The sequence below is a fragment of the Mauremys reevesii genome, linkage group 6 (assembly GCF_016161935.1).
Source record: "Mauremys reevesii isolate NIE-2019 linkage group 6, ASM1616193v1, whole genome shotgun sequence".
Lineage (NCBI taxonomy): Eukaryota > Metazoa > Chordata > Testudines > Geoemydidae > Mauremys > Mauremys reevesii.
In genome coordinates this window covers 31,576,452-31,591,548 of record NC_052628.1, presented here as the reverse complement: position 1 = coordinate 31,591,548, position 15,097 = coordinate 31,576,452, and the positions used below count along the sequence as shown (strand labels likewise).

General features: G+C 41.5%; 1 protein-coding gene across 2 annotated transcripts in view; it reads right to left on the bottom strand.

Annotated features, from left to right (window-relative positions):
• Window positions 1–15,097, bottom strand: part of ITGA2 (integrin subunit alpha 2) — a 101,027-nt gene that overhangs the window by 59,337 nt on the left and 26,593 nt on the right. Inside the window, exon 2 of one of the 2 annotated variants that reach the window (XM_039543217.1) lies at window positions 12,032–12,155. In XM_039543217.1, coding sequence (XP_039399151.1) covers window positions 12,032–12,155 — 124 coding nt within the window. Of the gene's footprint in view, window positions 1–10,687; window positions 10,822–12,031; window positions 12,156–15,097 lie in introns of those variants that run through there. The other variant, XM_039543218.1, reaches the window with a different exon arrangement.

The window sequence follows — 15,097 nt, the reverse complement described above, 5'->3', positions numbered from 1 at the left end:
CTCCTGGTATCCACTATGCATTCCAGAATGCCCACTGCTCAGCGGAGAAGCAAAGGACCATGGAAATACCCTCTGAGAATGCCACACAACAAACCACCAGTGTACACACAATGATGCGAACTAAGAGAGGCACAGCTGTCCCATGTGCACACTATTATTATGGCCTGCATATTGTGCATTAACTAATGCATGGCAAATCAATCCGGTTTAACTCCCTCACCCCTGAAGAAAGCTCTAAATATGCATGTAGGTTGTATGTTTTTTTTAATTTATACTTCTCTAATGTTTTGTTCCAAATGCTAAATAAAAATACTTTAAGAAGGTTGTTGGTCACTAGATCACTAAACAAAGGTTCCCAAATGGAGGAAACACAGGTGCCAGAAAACCAGTTGGAACTGCATGGTGAAAAGCAGTTCATACACAGGGTATTGTATCCAGATCCTGGTCTAAGAGTGGAGGAATTGTGGGATTCTACCCTGAGATAGGCAATGGAAAGAGACCTAAGACCTGAGATCAGGGCAATTTGAAAGACTAGAAAAGGGACAGAGGACCACCTAGCCCCATAACCATGCTACCTGGCATTTGAAACATCATGTTTTCCTCTTATAACAGATGAGCTGACCCAGCTGAAGGCATTCATCATTAATTTTTTTCATCACTGTTGCCTACATTTGAATGTTATGATTAAATATTTTTTCTTACATCTTGCAAACTTCCAGAAGTAATCAATTTTTTTTCAATTGTGCATGTATTTCCAATGAATGCTGGTTATGACACTACTGCAGTATTTGTTTGGAAAAAGATGATAGATAGATTGATGGATAAAAGGGAGGTCAGATTGGAGGCTTAATGCTAGTTTTGTATTTTTTTAAAACAAATAAAGCAAATGTTCTGTATGTGAAGCATAAAATAAAGATTCTGAATACCAGCAGGAAGAATGCATGATATGTTAACTAAAAGATTTGGAAACATGTGCTTTTAAATAAATACCACACACAGTTTATAGAATATCTAATTAGACTCATCAATTTGCTCTAAACAGCATTTCATCATGTAGCTAATCTGCCTTACACAATTATGTAGTGACTAAACTGAAACACTACAACAAATTTTATTAGTCAGTATTCAAAACTTTATATACACAGAGTAATGAGTCTGAATTTTATGAAGTCATGAAAATTCCGAGACAATGATAAACCACACAGACTGTGGGAGGGGCATATCAAAGTACAACATGCATTATCTTTGGGAAACTACACCAGGCCACAACCAAGAACCAGCAAATGTGTAATATGTTCTAATATGTTGCAAAAGGCCCCATGTGTGTCCACAATTAAGGGCTGAAGATCTTAGTAGTAGTCAGATCAAAATTTTCTGTTCACTTTGACTTGCTCCCCGCCACTATTCTGAACAAACATGATTAATGAAATAACGAACAAGCCAAGATAGTACTTCAGTCTGAGGCTCCAGCTGCTTCTTGTAGCAAAGCAGGAACCAAAAGCCTGTTTGCAGAAAGGGGAAAAGGGATGCCAACAGGCAAGAAGCACCACAATTGTCTGTGGCTAAAGCTTCATGTGAATTTTTTTTTTAAATCAGACCTTAAACTTTTGTTGGGAAATTTACTCACAGTCTGGAAGGGAATTTCTGGGGGTAGAGAGGTATCCACTCCAGAATAGTCAATGGTTAGGACTGTCACATGGCAGACCCAGGTTCACAGTTCCCTATTCTGTCTGATGCAGATCAGGGATTTGAATCCTGTTCTTCCACAACCCGGGTGAGTGCCCTAACCACAGGGCGACAGTCTGTCTCAAGCTCTCTTCTGGAGCTGTTCCATTTTGTATAAATAATTCAATATTCATTAAGACAGAAAGACTGATTTTATAACACAGTGGTTATGGACTTGGACCTGGGTCTCCTACATCCGAGGTGAGTGCCCTAATGACAGAGCTATGGGCCATTCTGGGCTAGGTTTCACTTACTTGTTTTTCATGAAATTTTTGTTAAGGTCTCATTTTTGTTCCATATTAGGAAAAAAACCCACAAATGCTGAAACCTCAAATTTTTCACGGCCATCCCTAACAATGGTACTCACATCACAGGTACTGACAACCTAAAGAAGATAAACTCATACACCCTCATCAATGCTCCCATAGTAACTTTGAAGAGTCTTAAAATCAGCCCTCTAGTGGGACAAAGAGGAAAAATTCTTCTAGATCTATTTTAGGCTGCAGCATTTTCCCAATGCACTTCATGGGGACATTCATCGAAACAGCACATTGGCACACTTATCAGAAGAGATATATTTTGCTTTATTAGAAGATGTGCAGTATCATAGAAACATAGAAGATTAGGGATGGAAGAGACCTCAGGAGGTCATCTAGTCCAACCCCCTGCTCAAAGCAGGACCAACACCAACTAAATCAACTATATGCTCTAATATAAACAAGGGTTCAAAAATGTCCAAAGATCAAGCATATTAATTTGTTTTGATGGCTTCATTTTCATTTTAAAATATGATCCTATTCTAGGATCACGGTGCATTTACCAGTGTAACAACATATTAGAGATGAAAACCTGGAAAACAATAATGGATCTCCATTAGTACTGGCAAGGGGAGCATCAAGATTGCAGGTGAAGAAAACTAAAAGTTAAAAGGAAGTAGAAAGGAAAAACAAAAGGAAAGAACAAGCTGTAGATAGAAAGGCGAAAAGAAGAACTGAAATAAAGAATGGTCTAGGTTTACATGGCTGCAGGGGCTGGACTAAATGACCTCTCAAGGTCCCTTCCAGCTCTACATTTCTATGATTCTAGGAAAGAGGGTTAAGATGCCAACGTCCACAATTGTTTAAACTCACATTGGATCTACTGTAACAACAACGATGTTTTATTTAGTCTCTGAATGAGCATGTGGTAAGTATAAATTTCAAAGCAGTGACAAATTTTTACTGAGTTTTCCCTGTTTGACTACCCTGGAGTGAGTTATAATTTAATAAAAAGGTTACATGGTTTCACCTAGCAATAAAAGCATTCACAGAGGTGTCTCCTTTGCAGTAGCTGACCTCAGACATGTATCATAAAGACTATTATCTGTGTATCTATCTATTGGCTGCTTTCCTAATCAAGTAATATGCTGAGCGAGCACTGTCTCTTGCAGAACTGACAATTTACTTTCTATAAAATATTTTGGTGGCTTTAAGAGATAAAATAAAACAATGTTACAATAATACAGCTAATATATGCCAGACATTATTCCTAAAGCAGAAATCTCACACAGACAATTATGTCTAATTATTTGGAATGCCATAAGAAATAAAAAGAGCAATTGCCAGAGTAAGATGTTTGCTTTAGAGTTAGTAATATTCCTGGATTGTCTTGAAGAAGCATATGGATGTAACTATTCATTAAAGAAAAGACATTTTAATAACTGATATTCATGCATACAATTGACTTCTTGATTTTGGAACAGAAAAAACCTAACAGTATGATACAGTAAATTCTTGGTCCCACAAAATATACTGTTAGTAGCTTTTGGGGGGGGCACTATATCTTAGAGATAGATTGTTATCCCTTCCACACTCTGTCCTTATTTTAAAAAACAAACAACTATACAACAATTTGAGAGAGAAACTAAAACAGAATAACATACTTCACTGTTAGAACTGTCACATCAGAGGGACAGATCTCTCTTGGTAACAGAGTACATTTTACTTCGGTCAGGACATGTATAGCCCTGTTATATCCAATCACCTTGAACACAGGGAAGGGAAAGGCACTAAATCCAAACCCAGTCTCTACTGGAAATAAGTAAAGAAGTGGAGGCATAGAGATCCAAAACTCAGTTCTTTAATTTCTCATTCTTCAATACCAAACTCTGGCAGCCTACTTGGATTTTTGCCAGCAGCTTTAGATATGCTTGTTTTACTGGTCCACATCACTTGCCATCTGAAGTTCAGTGAGGTAATAGTTTCCAGTAAAGCCTTCTTGACCATGACACAATTATTTAGTTTACTCTGAGTTGTGGGATTGGTATATCTTCATATGATTTCATGCATTAAATATCTTTCAGGATGAGGAGAATCAGAGTGCCTTTCTTATTATTTCCAAGTGCAATTCACATTATTATTTGATATCATTTTTGGATGTATAGAGGGTTTCTCTTTACTCAATTTCAAGTCACATTTTAATAGCGCTCATGGAATATTAATGTTTTGATACTGTATCTGATCTTAAATACTTTCTGTTCTTATGCAATGCACAGTACATCAGTCTCACACCAATCTTGTATCAGGTTGGCAAGTAAAATTTTCTAGGGTGACATTTTCAGCATTCGGTATTTGCTCAATTGGGAGAAGTTTGACACAATTAGTAGTGGCACACACAGGCACTTCACTTCAGCGCTCAACTCCTGGCTGCAGCGCTGGCCGTCACTCTCTCAGCATGGGGAATAAGGATTCCAGCTCTGGTGCTGCAGCGCTGGTCATCAAAGTGGGCCACACACAGCGCTGTGATTGGGCCTCCAGGTATAAGGATGTATCCCAGATAAGAAGAGGCTCGCTGAGCTCCGTTGCCGCTGCTGCTTATCGTTTGCAAAAGAGTAAGACTAAGGGGTCGGAAACATGTTCTGATTTTTCAAGGCACACAACACACACACAGCAAAAATCCAACTCCTCTCTCTCCCCCCCTCCTCCCCACCACACACACCCCACCCCCCTCTTTTCTTTTGAAAGCACGGCCACTTGCACAGCTGGGCTAGCTGCCCATATGCACACTCCCAACAGCGCTGCAAATGTGGCCACACACCAGCGCTGGCCCTGCACACACAGTTTTCTACTGCTGATCACAGGAACCTGATCAGGAACTGAGGATTTTGTTGTGGGCATCCTGCTGGGAAAATTAACTCACAGCAAGGAAGACTGCATCCTAATCGGTCTTCATTTTTCCACTGAGCTTCTTGAATGTGTTCCTTCTGGCGTCCCCTTACTTATTCAAACAGCTCCTCCCTCACCCCCCAGCTACAATGAGGAAGTTGAGCTTTGTACTCTAGACTTTTGAGGCCAGTCTGGTTTGTGACCACTGCATGCCTCTACCCAGTTACTCTGGGGTCAGTTAGCTCCACGCAAGACGAGTCTTCAATGGTCCCTGTTGCTACCATGAGCTCCCTAACACACACCAATGCTGCTGTAGCCCTGAGCTTCCTGCTAGGCTGTATTCCCTCAGCCCTCTCACATGGCCTCCCAGGTGAGTTCTTACACCTTCCCTACAGGAGAATATATACAGAGCTCCTACTCTGCACAAATAGATTCTGTTCTCTTCATGATTTTACGCATCCCTCATCACAGCAGTATCTGAGCAGCTCCCAGAAGTAAGCAACATATTGTCTGCAATGTTGATATAACCAGGCTGGTCCCAGGATATTAGAGACAGGATGGGTGAGGTTGGTCCAATAAAAGATGTTACCTCACCTACCTGGTCTCTCTAGTAAGCAACATGACTAACATCTGTTATGGGTGGTTCTGTATTTCTCTCTTCCCGTACCTAGGGAAAAAATTGTCCTAGCTGGCTGCTGGGACTAAGTAAGGACTGAACTCAGGGAGGGCTGCAGGAAGACAGTGTCTCCAGGGAGGAAGTCCTGGGTGTACAGCCACATACCAGAAAGGGTTTGTTCTGTTTCACATGCAGACAGTGTGAGAGACTTGGACAGGGGGCTGAGTCACTGAAAAGCCACAAAAGGGGTCACTACAAACTGAGAGACTGCAGGCACACACACTTGACCAGGGAGTACTCACGAGAGCTGGGTTCCTCCCTGTTAAAATAGCTTAAAATAAGGACTAGATCTCCTAAAAAGAGCCTTTATTTTATAACAAAGGAACAATAAATCTTTTCCCTGCATATGAGAAAGAAAATAATCTAGAAATTAAAAGGTGAAAAACAACAAAGCAAACAGTGAGTTCCCTAGTTACAATTTCTAATGACTTCTTGAGAGAGACTGAAAGAAGGAACTTTTTCACTTTCTTCACTTCCATGCATCCAAAGAAGTGGGCTGTAGCCCACGAAAGCTTATGCTCAAATAAATTTGTTAGTCTCTAAGGTGCCACACGTGCTCCTGTTCTTTTTGCGTATATAGACTGACACGGCCGCTACTCTGAAAACTGAATAGGCTGTGATGGATCCTGATAAATAAAGAGAGGGCTATTAAAACTTCCCTGGACCCATATGGGACAATGGCCAGACATACTGTAATGAGATAAGTGATGACTAACTGCATATCTGCAAAAAGCATTTGCAGATTCATAACATTAATTTTCTATGAACATGTGGAAAAGATAGGGGAAGTTATATGCCAAGGACCCTGCATTCTTTGTGCCCCTGAACCTGGTCAGTACCCACCAAGTACAGGTGGAAAACAGTTTTCACTGCATTAACAATGGTGTAACAGGGAAGCATAATATAAAATTAGGTTGTACGAGGCTTGGGTCTAGGTCTTTAATCTTATTACTGAAGAAAATTTACAAAAGGATTGAACTCCTAATACACTTGGAAAATATTGTGTAGTGCAGCATTCATAAGAATCAATTCATTTCAGGTGAATGTGCTTAGCTTCCCTTCAGTAGTTTTGAACAAAGGCTTAAATAGATGACCAAAGGAGCTATGTTGCTTAGCTACAGTAAGTGGATAAAATAAATAGAAACAGGATGGGGAACACTTTCTGCACTAGCCAATGAGGAAGGGGAACCATGCGGAGAGCAGTACTTATCCAATATAGGGAGAGGAGCTCAATTCTCCTCTGCTTTTAGCAGAGAAAGTGGAGCTGTGTTCAGCCTTAAACTCCTAGCTACCATCTCTACATATGGGATAAAAAGAGAGAAATGGTGGGATCTAGATCATTTTTACATTCAAGATCATGTAAAAGCTGCAGTCAGAGAAATAAAAAGGCAGACACGTTTATGGATGAGAAAGATCATTACATATTTTATGACTGCTTATTTTATCATCAGCTAAAATATTCATATTTTAGCCAGTGTTTTATTAGATTTATCATCCATCCATTTTATAAGAACCAGAGGTGACCAAGCAGGAGATTTTAAATTATTTTTACAAGAGATAAATTATGACTTTTGAACACTTTTCATATAACAATTTAGATGATATCTGTTAATTCTAAATATGGCATGTTTCAGTATTGATATTTCTAAATTTTAAATACAAAGAATTTCAGATTTTATACATTTTCTTTTCACCAAAATAGTACAGGCCCTTAGTATTTTTCAGGTAATGTTAAACAAACATTTTAATTACTGCTTCAGTGTTAACTTTATTCTAATTTATGGAGAAGTATTTACTCAAACCACTAGAGATCATCTTAAAATAAATTAATTAAGTATAAATTATATACTACATATGTATATATAGTAGATCCCTCTGCTACTGCAGATGCCTTAATGTTTGTGATTAAGCAGGGTTTTTTAAAATGTATATTATTCAATAAATTAGTTTACACTCAGTTCACGTTTTTAAAGCTTTTTAACAACCATGAAGACTACAAACAAATTTTTAAAATGGAAGCTTCTGGAGCACAATTCTTTGGCTGGGGTGGATTCCACAGAAATTCTATAGCTGTAGAATCACAGAATACACCAGGGCCTGAGTAGGGCTGATTTGATATAAGGAAACACAGTTAGACATACTACATGTTTCAAATGAACAGCTGAGAATATATCAGAAACAAAATGGTTTAAATCAAAATTTTGCATCGTTTAGACATACACCTCTGGACAACGTTTAAATATCTCCAAATATGGAAGTGCTTGTTGTACCACCAGATAGAAGGGCATTAAATTAAGGAACTAAGACTTATAGGTAGAACTGGCCAGGAATTTTTTATCAAAATATCTTTTTGATGGCCATCTGGAAAACCAAAACATCTCCCAGAAATGGTAACGTTAATATCAGCAACATTAAGACAGAATAATTTCCCAAATGTATGCAATATGTGACAGTTAGATATGTGGATACAAATGTGTCTGAGATCGCCCTGAAGATTTTGCACTTGAGTGCAAGGGTGATGAAGTTGTGGTATGTATTGCTTTTGGTATTTGTTGGAGGTGTGAAAGCATTATGGTATGTTGAAGTGTGTTATTACTGTGATGTAGGCAATATGAAAGTGGCAAGGAGGTTTTCCCTTAATTTGTTATTTCCAACTTTTTCAGATTTTGAGTTGGTGGGGTGTGCCCTGATGCAACCTTAACTGTCACTAACAAGTTTTGTGCAATTTATATAATATTCACCTTCTGAATGCAGGATCGTACTCCCCCCCCCCGCCACCCCCAAACACGATACAATACTATGCATATGTAAAATTTTCCATAAAAGGAGGAGATCACTTACCTGTAATTGGAAGTTCTTTAACATGCGTGGTCCCCTATCTGTATTCCATATGTGGGTACGTATGCACACCATGCACCAGAGGCTGGAAAATCTTGCAAGTAGTGTAGGTTGGTCCGCAGCTGCACCCTGGATCTCCTTGTGCTCAGCACTAGAGTATAAGGGGAGATGCAAACCGACTGCCTCTTCAGTTCCTTCTGTACCATGAATCCAGTCACAATCCGAAGCAGAGGGGAAGGCGTGTGGGTAGTGAAATAGTTTGAACAGTCTTTGAACATGAACACTCCAGGTCTGATGCCCATCCAAATACCAAGCCATGAGGTGAAGAGAGTCTGAGCTGGGGTGTTTGATCCTGCTATTCTCTGGAGTTAGCAGATCCAGGAAGGACTGAATGCTGATGGGTCGACATTCATAGGAGGACCAGAAACCAGAACTGTCTTGGACAACTTGTTGGGAAGAGAATGACTCGTGCTTTGTTGTGATGCATTTTATTAGAACTTGGGGTAGTAGTTGGATGGGAGGGAAAGTGTACCTCAAGTAGCTTGTCCAGGACAGTAGGAGGGCACTGTCACTAGAGTCCTGATCCCGTGCTGCCGCTCAACAATATACATTGAACTTCTTAATTAATTAGCCTCTTAGAGTTGGTATGGCAACTTCGACCTTTTCATGTTATGTGTATATGTGTATAGATAGATAGACAGGATAGATAGGATAGATATTCTTACTATATGTTCCATTCTATTCATCTGATGAAGTGGGCTATAGCCCATGTAAGCTTATGCTCAAATAAATTTGTTAGTCTCTAAGGTGCCACAAGTACTCCTGTTCTTTTTATTGAACTTCTTGTTCATCTGGGAGGTGAACAGGTCCCAAGATGGCATTCCCCACTGAATGATGAAGATGTTCAGCACTGAATTGTGTAACTGTCATTCATGGATTGGTGGTGAAATTGTAATGTAGTTCTATATACACCAGTTCCATAAGTTGAGCACCTCCACACACAGTGAGAGGGATTTTTGCCCCTCCCTTTTTGTTTAAATAGAAGATGGCCATCACATTATCTGAACAATGACAGGATCATATGAATGGGAGAAATGCATTGCAGGCCTGTCTGACTGCTCTTAGTTCCAGGAGATTGATATGCATCTTGTTCTCCCCAGATGTCCACATATCTTGTGTTGGATGACCACACATGGGGGCTTCCCAGCCTATGAGGGATGCCTCCGTGATTATTGTTGTGTCAGGTGACAGGTCAGGTGGGAGGTAAGAAGAGGACCCCAATGCACATGTGTTCCGGGCTCATCTGCCAAGACCTTATTCTGATAGGGACTGTCACTATAATGTTCATTCTGTGTCTGTCTGGCATATGTACTGACCAGAGCCAGGTATGCAGACAATGGAGATGCAGCCTGGAGAACTGCTTTATGTAAATACAGGAGGCCATGTGACCTAGCAAAGACAGACGGACCCAGACTGTTGTTCAGGGTTTGTGAATGACTTAGTTTATCAGACTGCTTATGGCATGGAATATCTCCACAGGGAGGTAACACCTTGCTGCAGTCGAGTCTCTATAAAGTCTATGAGCTATGCGGCAGTCAGAGTAGACTTTTCCATGTTTACACAGATTTCCAGGAGGAAGAGCAAGGACAAGCTGTCCAACTGAACTCCCAAATGAGATCTGCCTGTTAGGAGCCAGTTGTCCAAATACAAGAAGGATCATCTCATCTGTGCTGCCAGTATGAAGGGGTGAAGGCTTGTTTGGGGGGACTCCAAAGCACTGGGTACCAGCGATCTCTTGGAGGATAACCCTGCTTGGATGAAGGATGGGTCCAAGAACTCTCAAAGCCCTATCTGGACTAACCTCCTTGAGTTGGGGTGGGTAGGTGATGGTTCATCTTGAACCTTGAATTTAGCCAATGAGAAGGCCAGCTCTGGCTCAAATCAGCAGTACTGTTGGTGCCAGTGGGATGAACCTCTGATTTGTGGATGGACTAGGGGAGTAACTCCTTGTCCTTGAGTTGGTATTCTTTTTTGGGGGTCAAAATGTCTCTTAGAAGGACTGTGCCCCATAGTACAGGAGATTGTGGGTCCAGGAGGGCCAAGGTCCCCCAGCGCAGAATATGTCTCAGTCTGTCCCAGAGTCTGAGAGGACCCAGGTGTCAGTTCTGCTGTATCCATTGCCATCACAGACTTGGAGGACGATGGGTCCTTATGGTGACAGGCTGGTGGGGAAGGCTGGTGGGGGAGGAGGGAAGAGGAGAGAGAGAGAGAGAGAGAGACACACACACACACACACACACCCCACCTGAAGCTCCTGGTGAGTGCTGAAAGATGTCGGTCCTTTGGCTTACTAGCGGTTATGGTTGGTTCTGGTGTCAGCACTGGGTTGAGTACCATCGGAGCTTCGCTCCTCCATGCTTTTCCTTTGTGGTCAGGAGGCTTAGGGAGACCCAAGTCCTTGGGACCCGTATGTGAAGACTCACCCAATTTGGAAGGAGTCAGGCAGGGATTCCTTCTCCTGGAAACAGTTTAGAGGGGAAATCTGTTTTTATGTCTGTGAGGGTGCCCCTTACTCTTCTGAGATGTCTGAGACAACAGGCCTTTAGGTTTCTCTGATCTGGCCTCAACTCCTGAGCTCATGCTCAGTGTTGCACTGCTTGAGGACTGAGCCTGATGTATAAGCGGGTCTCCCCGGCGTGGATCTGACTAGGGTGTCATGGCTTTCTTGATGAGATGCGTCCTCAGTCAGAGATTTCGTCCCTCTTGGGTCTGGAGTTGGAAAGAGCAACAGATACTTCACTTGGAGGAGATATGAGCCTCCTTAAGGTAGGCTAGTGGTCACCGATGACTGAGAAGAAGCAAGGACAGGAGAGACAGTTCTTGAACCCTGGAATTCTGGGTATAGTCCTACTCCCGAAAAAGAGGGGACAGAGAAGGTCCCCAGGGTGGGGAAAAACTAAATTACACTATGTAAAATATCGTAAAACACTAACAAACTATGTAGAATTCTATTTACAGAGATAAAGACGATGAGAGGATAATTCCAGACACAGAGGAGTCCAAATGAGATCATGTAGCAGTAGGAAGGAACTGAAGAGGAGGTTGGTAAACACATCCCCTTATACCCTCAGTGCAGACCAACAGACGCGCCTTGAAAGATTTTCCAGTCTCAGGAGCCTGGTGTTCATGCATACTCGCGTGTGCAATGCAGGTAGGGACCAGCCCTCAAAGAAGAAACATTGTTTCAACTAGTATTGACTAATCGCTTCTAAAACAACTTCTCTTCCAATGATGGCACTCTCAGACATGACATCTACTAAATGACACCTCTTACTGAAAGGAATATCAACAGGAATAAATATAAAAGATTTTTCTATTAGTCACATTACTGGGTATAAAATAACAGCAGATTACATTATTTCAAAAACACTTAACATTTAAATACTTTTGTCCTTTGAATGTTTTCCCCTTTTAGTTTTAGTCAAATAAAGTCACTTAGTATTTTACCAGCAAGAAGTTTCTTTTTTAAAGGAAAATGAAATAATGGAAAAATTTTCAAATGAGCTTTGTAACTGTTTGCACTTAGGAAAAAAGTTACATCATATTTGCTGTTAATCTTTTCACAGGACAAAGAACTCAAAACCCTTACCATTTGCCTTGATGATTTATAAACTGTTGAACTGCATATCCAAACTGCTCACTTGAAGGACCAGAAAACAATTTTGCTTCTGGGAGCCCAACGTTGTATGCTTCACAGCAATTATGAAGAATGCCTGTTAACAGGAAGATTAATATTACTGCAAATATCAATTAAAGAAAGAATCTTGATTCCACTTAAACAGCCCATCTGTCTATGCCAACTCCCCTTAATATAGTAGTTAAAAATGTGGCCTTTGACACACCCAATAAAAATCAACTTTTCTCCCACCCCTACACACGAATAGCCATCTATGATTATATGAATGCTTGTCAGTGCACTATATGGGCATGACAGTACAGTAGACAGAGTTTAATAACCTATTAACTACATTGCTTAATAAATCTTGTAGTGCTACCAATGTGTGTGAATCCAAGAGACACAATGAATATATTTTAATATTTTACTGTAGTCTTTAATACTCCATTATCTTTGGACATATGGTAGCCTTCTAGCATCGGATTTCCTAAAGGCCTATTTATGTACACTATAATGAAGAACAACTGATGACAATAAGTCCTTTATACTGTGTGTAGTCTAATGCTGCATTTGAAATAGAACACAATCAAATCGACCTATTCCTTTATCATAGAAGGTCTACAGTTTCAGGCCATTTTATTTTCACATATTAAGTGTTCATTTTCTTCTGAACAAACCACTGAGAAGATAAGCTTATAAATGGAAGCCTGGAAAATAAGTTAATAAATAAACTATACTTAGCATTTAAACAGCACTTTGCATCTTCAAAGCACTGACCAGATATTAACTAATTAAGGCTCACAACACTATTGTGAAATTAGAACTTTAAAAAAAAAAAAGATATTACCTGGGGCAGCTAAGTATCATCCCTGTTTTACAATTTTTTTCCTCACACATAGTGAGTGACATGTCCATGGCCATTCAAGTTGGTGACAGTGCCAGGATCAGAATTTAGAGCTCCTGGCTTCTCTCTTGTGGTTAGCTGACTATGCTTCCCACCCATCTATAAATAACAACCACCAATATATAGTACTTATGTAACTGATTAATATGAAATCATCAAAAAGTTAGCTCAAAGATCAATTCTGACTGTGTGTGCTACCCATACAAACTATAATTGTGTGTTAATCAGAAAATAGTACAGCTGAAAAAATCATAGCGAGCCCTACATTCCAGAATGGATAGTTATACCTATTTCTGTTTACACATACATTACATATGATAACATTTATGTACTAACAGTTATCTTACATGAGATATTAAGGAACTTTAGGATTTCTTATATTAATGATAGGAGTTTAAAGGATTCCTTATAATAGGGATCTTTAAGGGTTTCTTCCAATCTATGTTTCAAAGTCTTAGCTTAAGAACAGGGGCATCATTTCAGAAAGATTCAGGGGTGGGGAAGGACACAGTTGGGTCAGCACATAAAATATTATATATGATTATATTGTATCCTGCAAAGTTGAGGCAGCGGAGGTGGTAGTGGAAGACATAATGGAGATTATAGACCTATGAAAAGCCTATGGGGGGGGGGGGGGAGGAGGAACTACCCCTCCACCCAATAGCAAATGCTGCCCCTGCTTAAGAATTAAGGTAACAGGTCAATGCATTCCTTCAGCCGTGATGGGTATGTCAGTAGTTACTGTGCCTGACTTTTTCTGGCAGTCTCAAGACCAGTTTTGGAAGAGCTTTTAAGAGGGATACCAGTCATGGACACAGGGAACCTGAATACAGCCCATCATATTATACACTATATTGAGCATGTGGTGTTCTAAAGCAGCAGTTCTCAAATTTTAGCAACCCGAGAACCCCCATTTTGATTTAAAGTTTTTGGGGACCCCCAATCCCTCCCACTCAGCCCCAGGCCATGCTCCACTCCAGCCCTTCCCCCAAGGCCCCACTCCTGTTCCACCTCTTCCTGCCCCCCACTCACTCCATCTCCCCTCCCTCCCTCACTTTCACCAGGCTGGGGCAGGGAGTTTGGATGCAGGCTCTGGGAGGGAATTTGGGTGCAGGGCTCTGAGCTGGGGAAGGGGGTCAGGGTGCAGGAGGGGATGAGGGGTGCAGGCTCCAGCTGGGCAGTGCTTACTTTGGGAGGCTCCCAAAAGTGACCAGCACATCTCTCTGGTAGCGGCTACAGTTTCTGGCCAATGGGAGCTGCAGAATCAGTGCTCGAGGCGGGGGCAGCATGCAGAGACCCCTTGGGCCCCCCCATCCCCCAAGGGCCACAGGGACATGCCAGCTGCTTCCAGGAGCAGCACAAAGCCAGGGCAGGCAGGGAGCCTGCCTTTGCCCCGCTGCGCCACCGGACTTTTAGTGCCTAAAATCTCCCAGTTTCGCTTCTGTAGCCTCCGGGAGATAAAGCCTGATTCCAGGAGACTTCTAGTGAAACCAGGAGGGTTGGCAACCTTAATTGATCAGCGGGGCTAGCGGCCCCAGACATGATTTTGCACCTTCCCCTGATTGCACCCCGTCCCCACTGCTCCCCCTCCCTCCTAGCGCCTCCTGCACGCCGGCCTCACCGTACAGGAGGTGTTGGGAGGGAGGGGAAGGAGTTGATCCGCTGGGTTTGTGGACCCCCTGCAATATTCTTGGGGACCCCAGGCTTCTGCAGACCCCAGTTTGATCAATGCTGTTCTAAAGTGAAACCTGAGGGTGCAAAATCCACTTAAAATAAGCAACATTTCAATAAACTCTCCTTAACCCAAAATATATAAAGAGAAAGCAAAGTGTTCCTCACAGAAAAATACACATAGCTTAGAATTAAAGAATATCAGGGTTGGAAGAGACCTCAGGAGTCATCTAGTCCAACCCCCTGCTCGAAGGAGGACCAAACCCCAAATAAATCATCCCAGCCAGGGCTTTGCCAAGCCTGACCTTAAAAACCTCTAAGGAAGGAGATTCCACCACCTCCCTAGGTAACCCATTCTCACAGATTTTGGGAGACAGACCTGTCCTCACTTACAGACAACCCCCCAACCTGAAGGAAATACTCACCAGCAATCACACATCACTGAACAAAAACACTAACCCAGG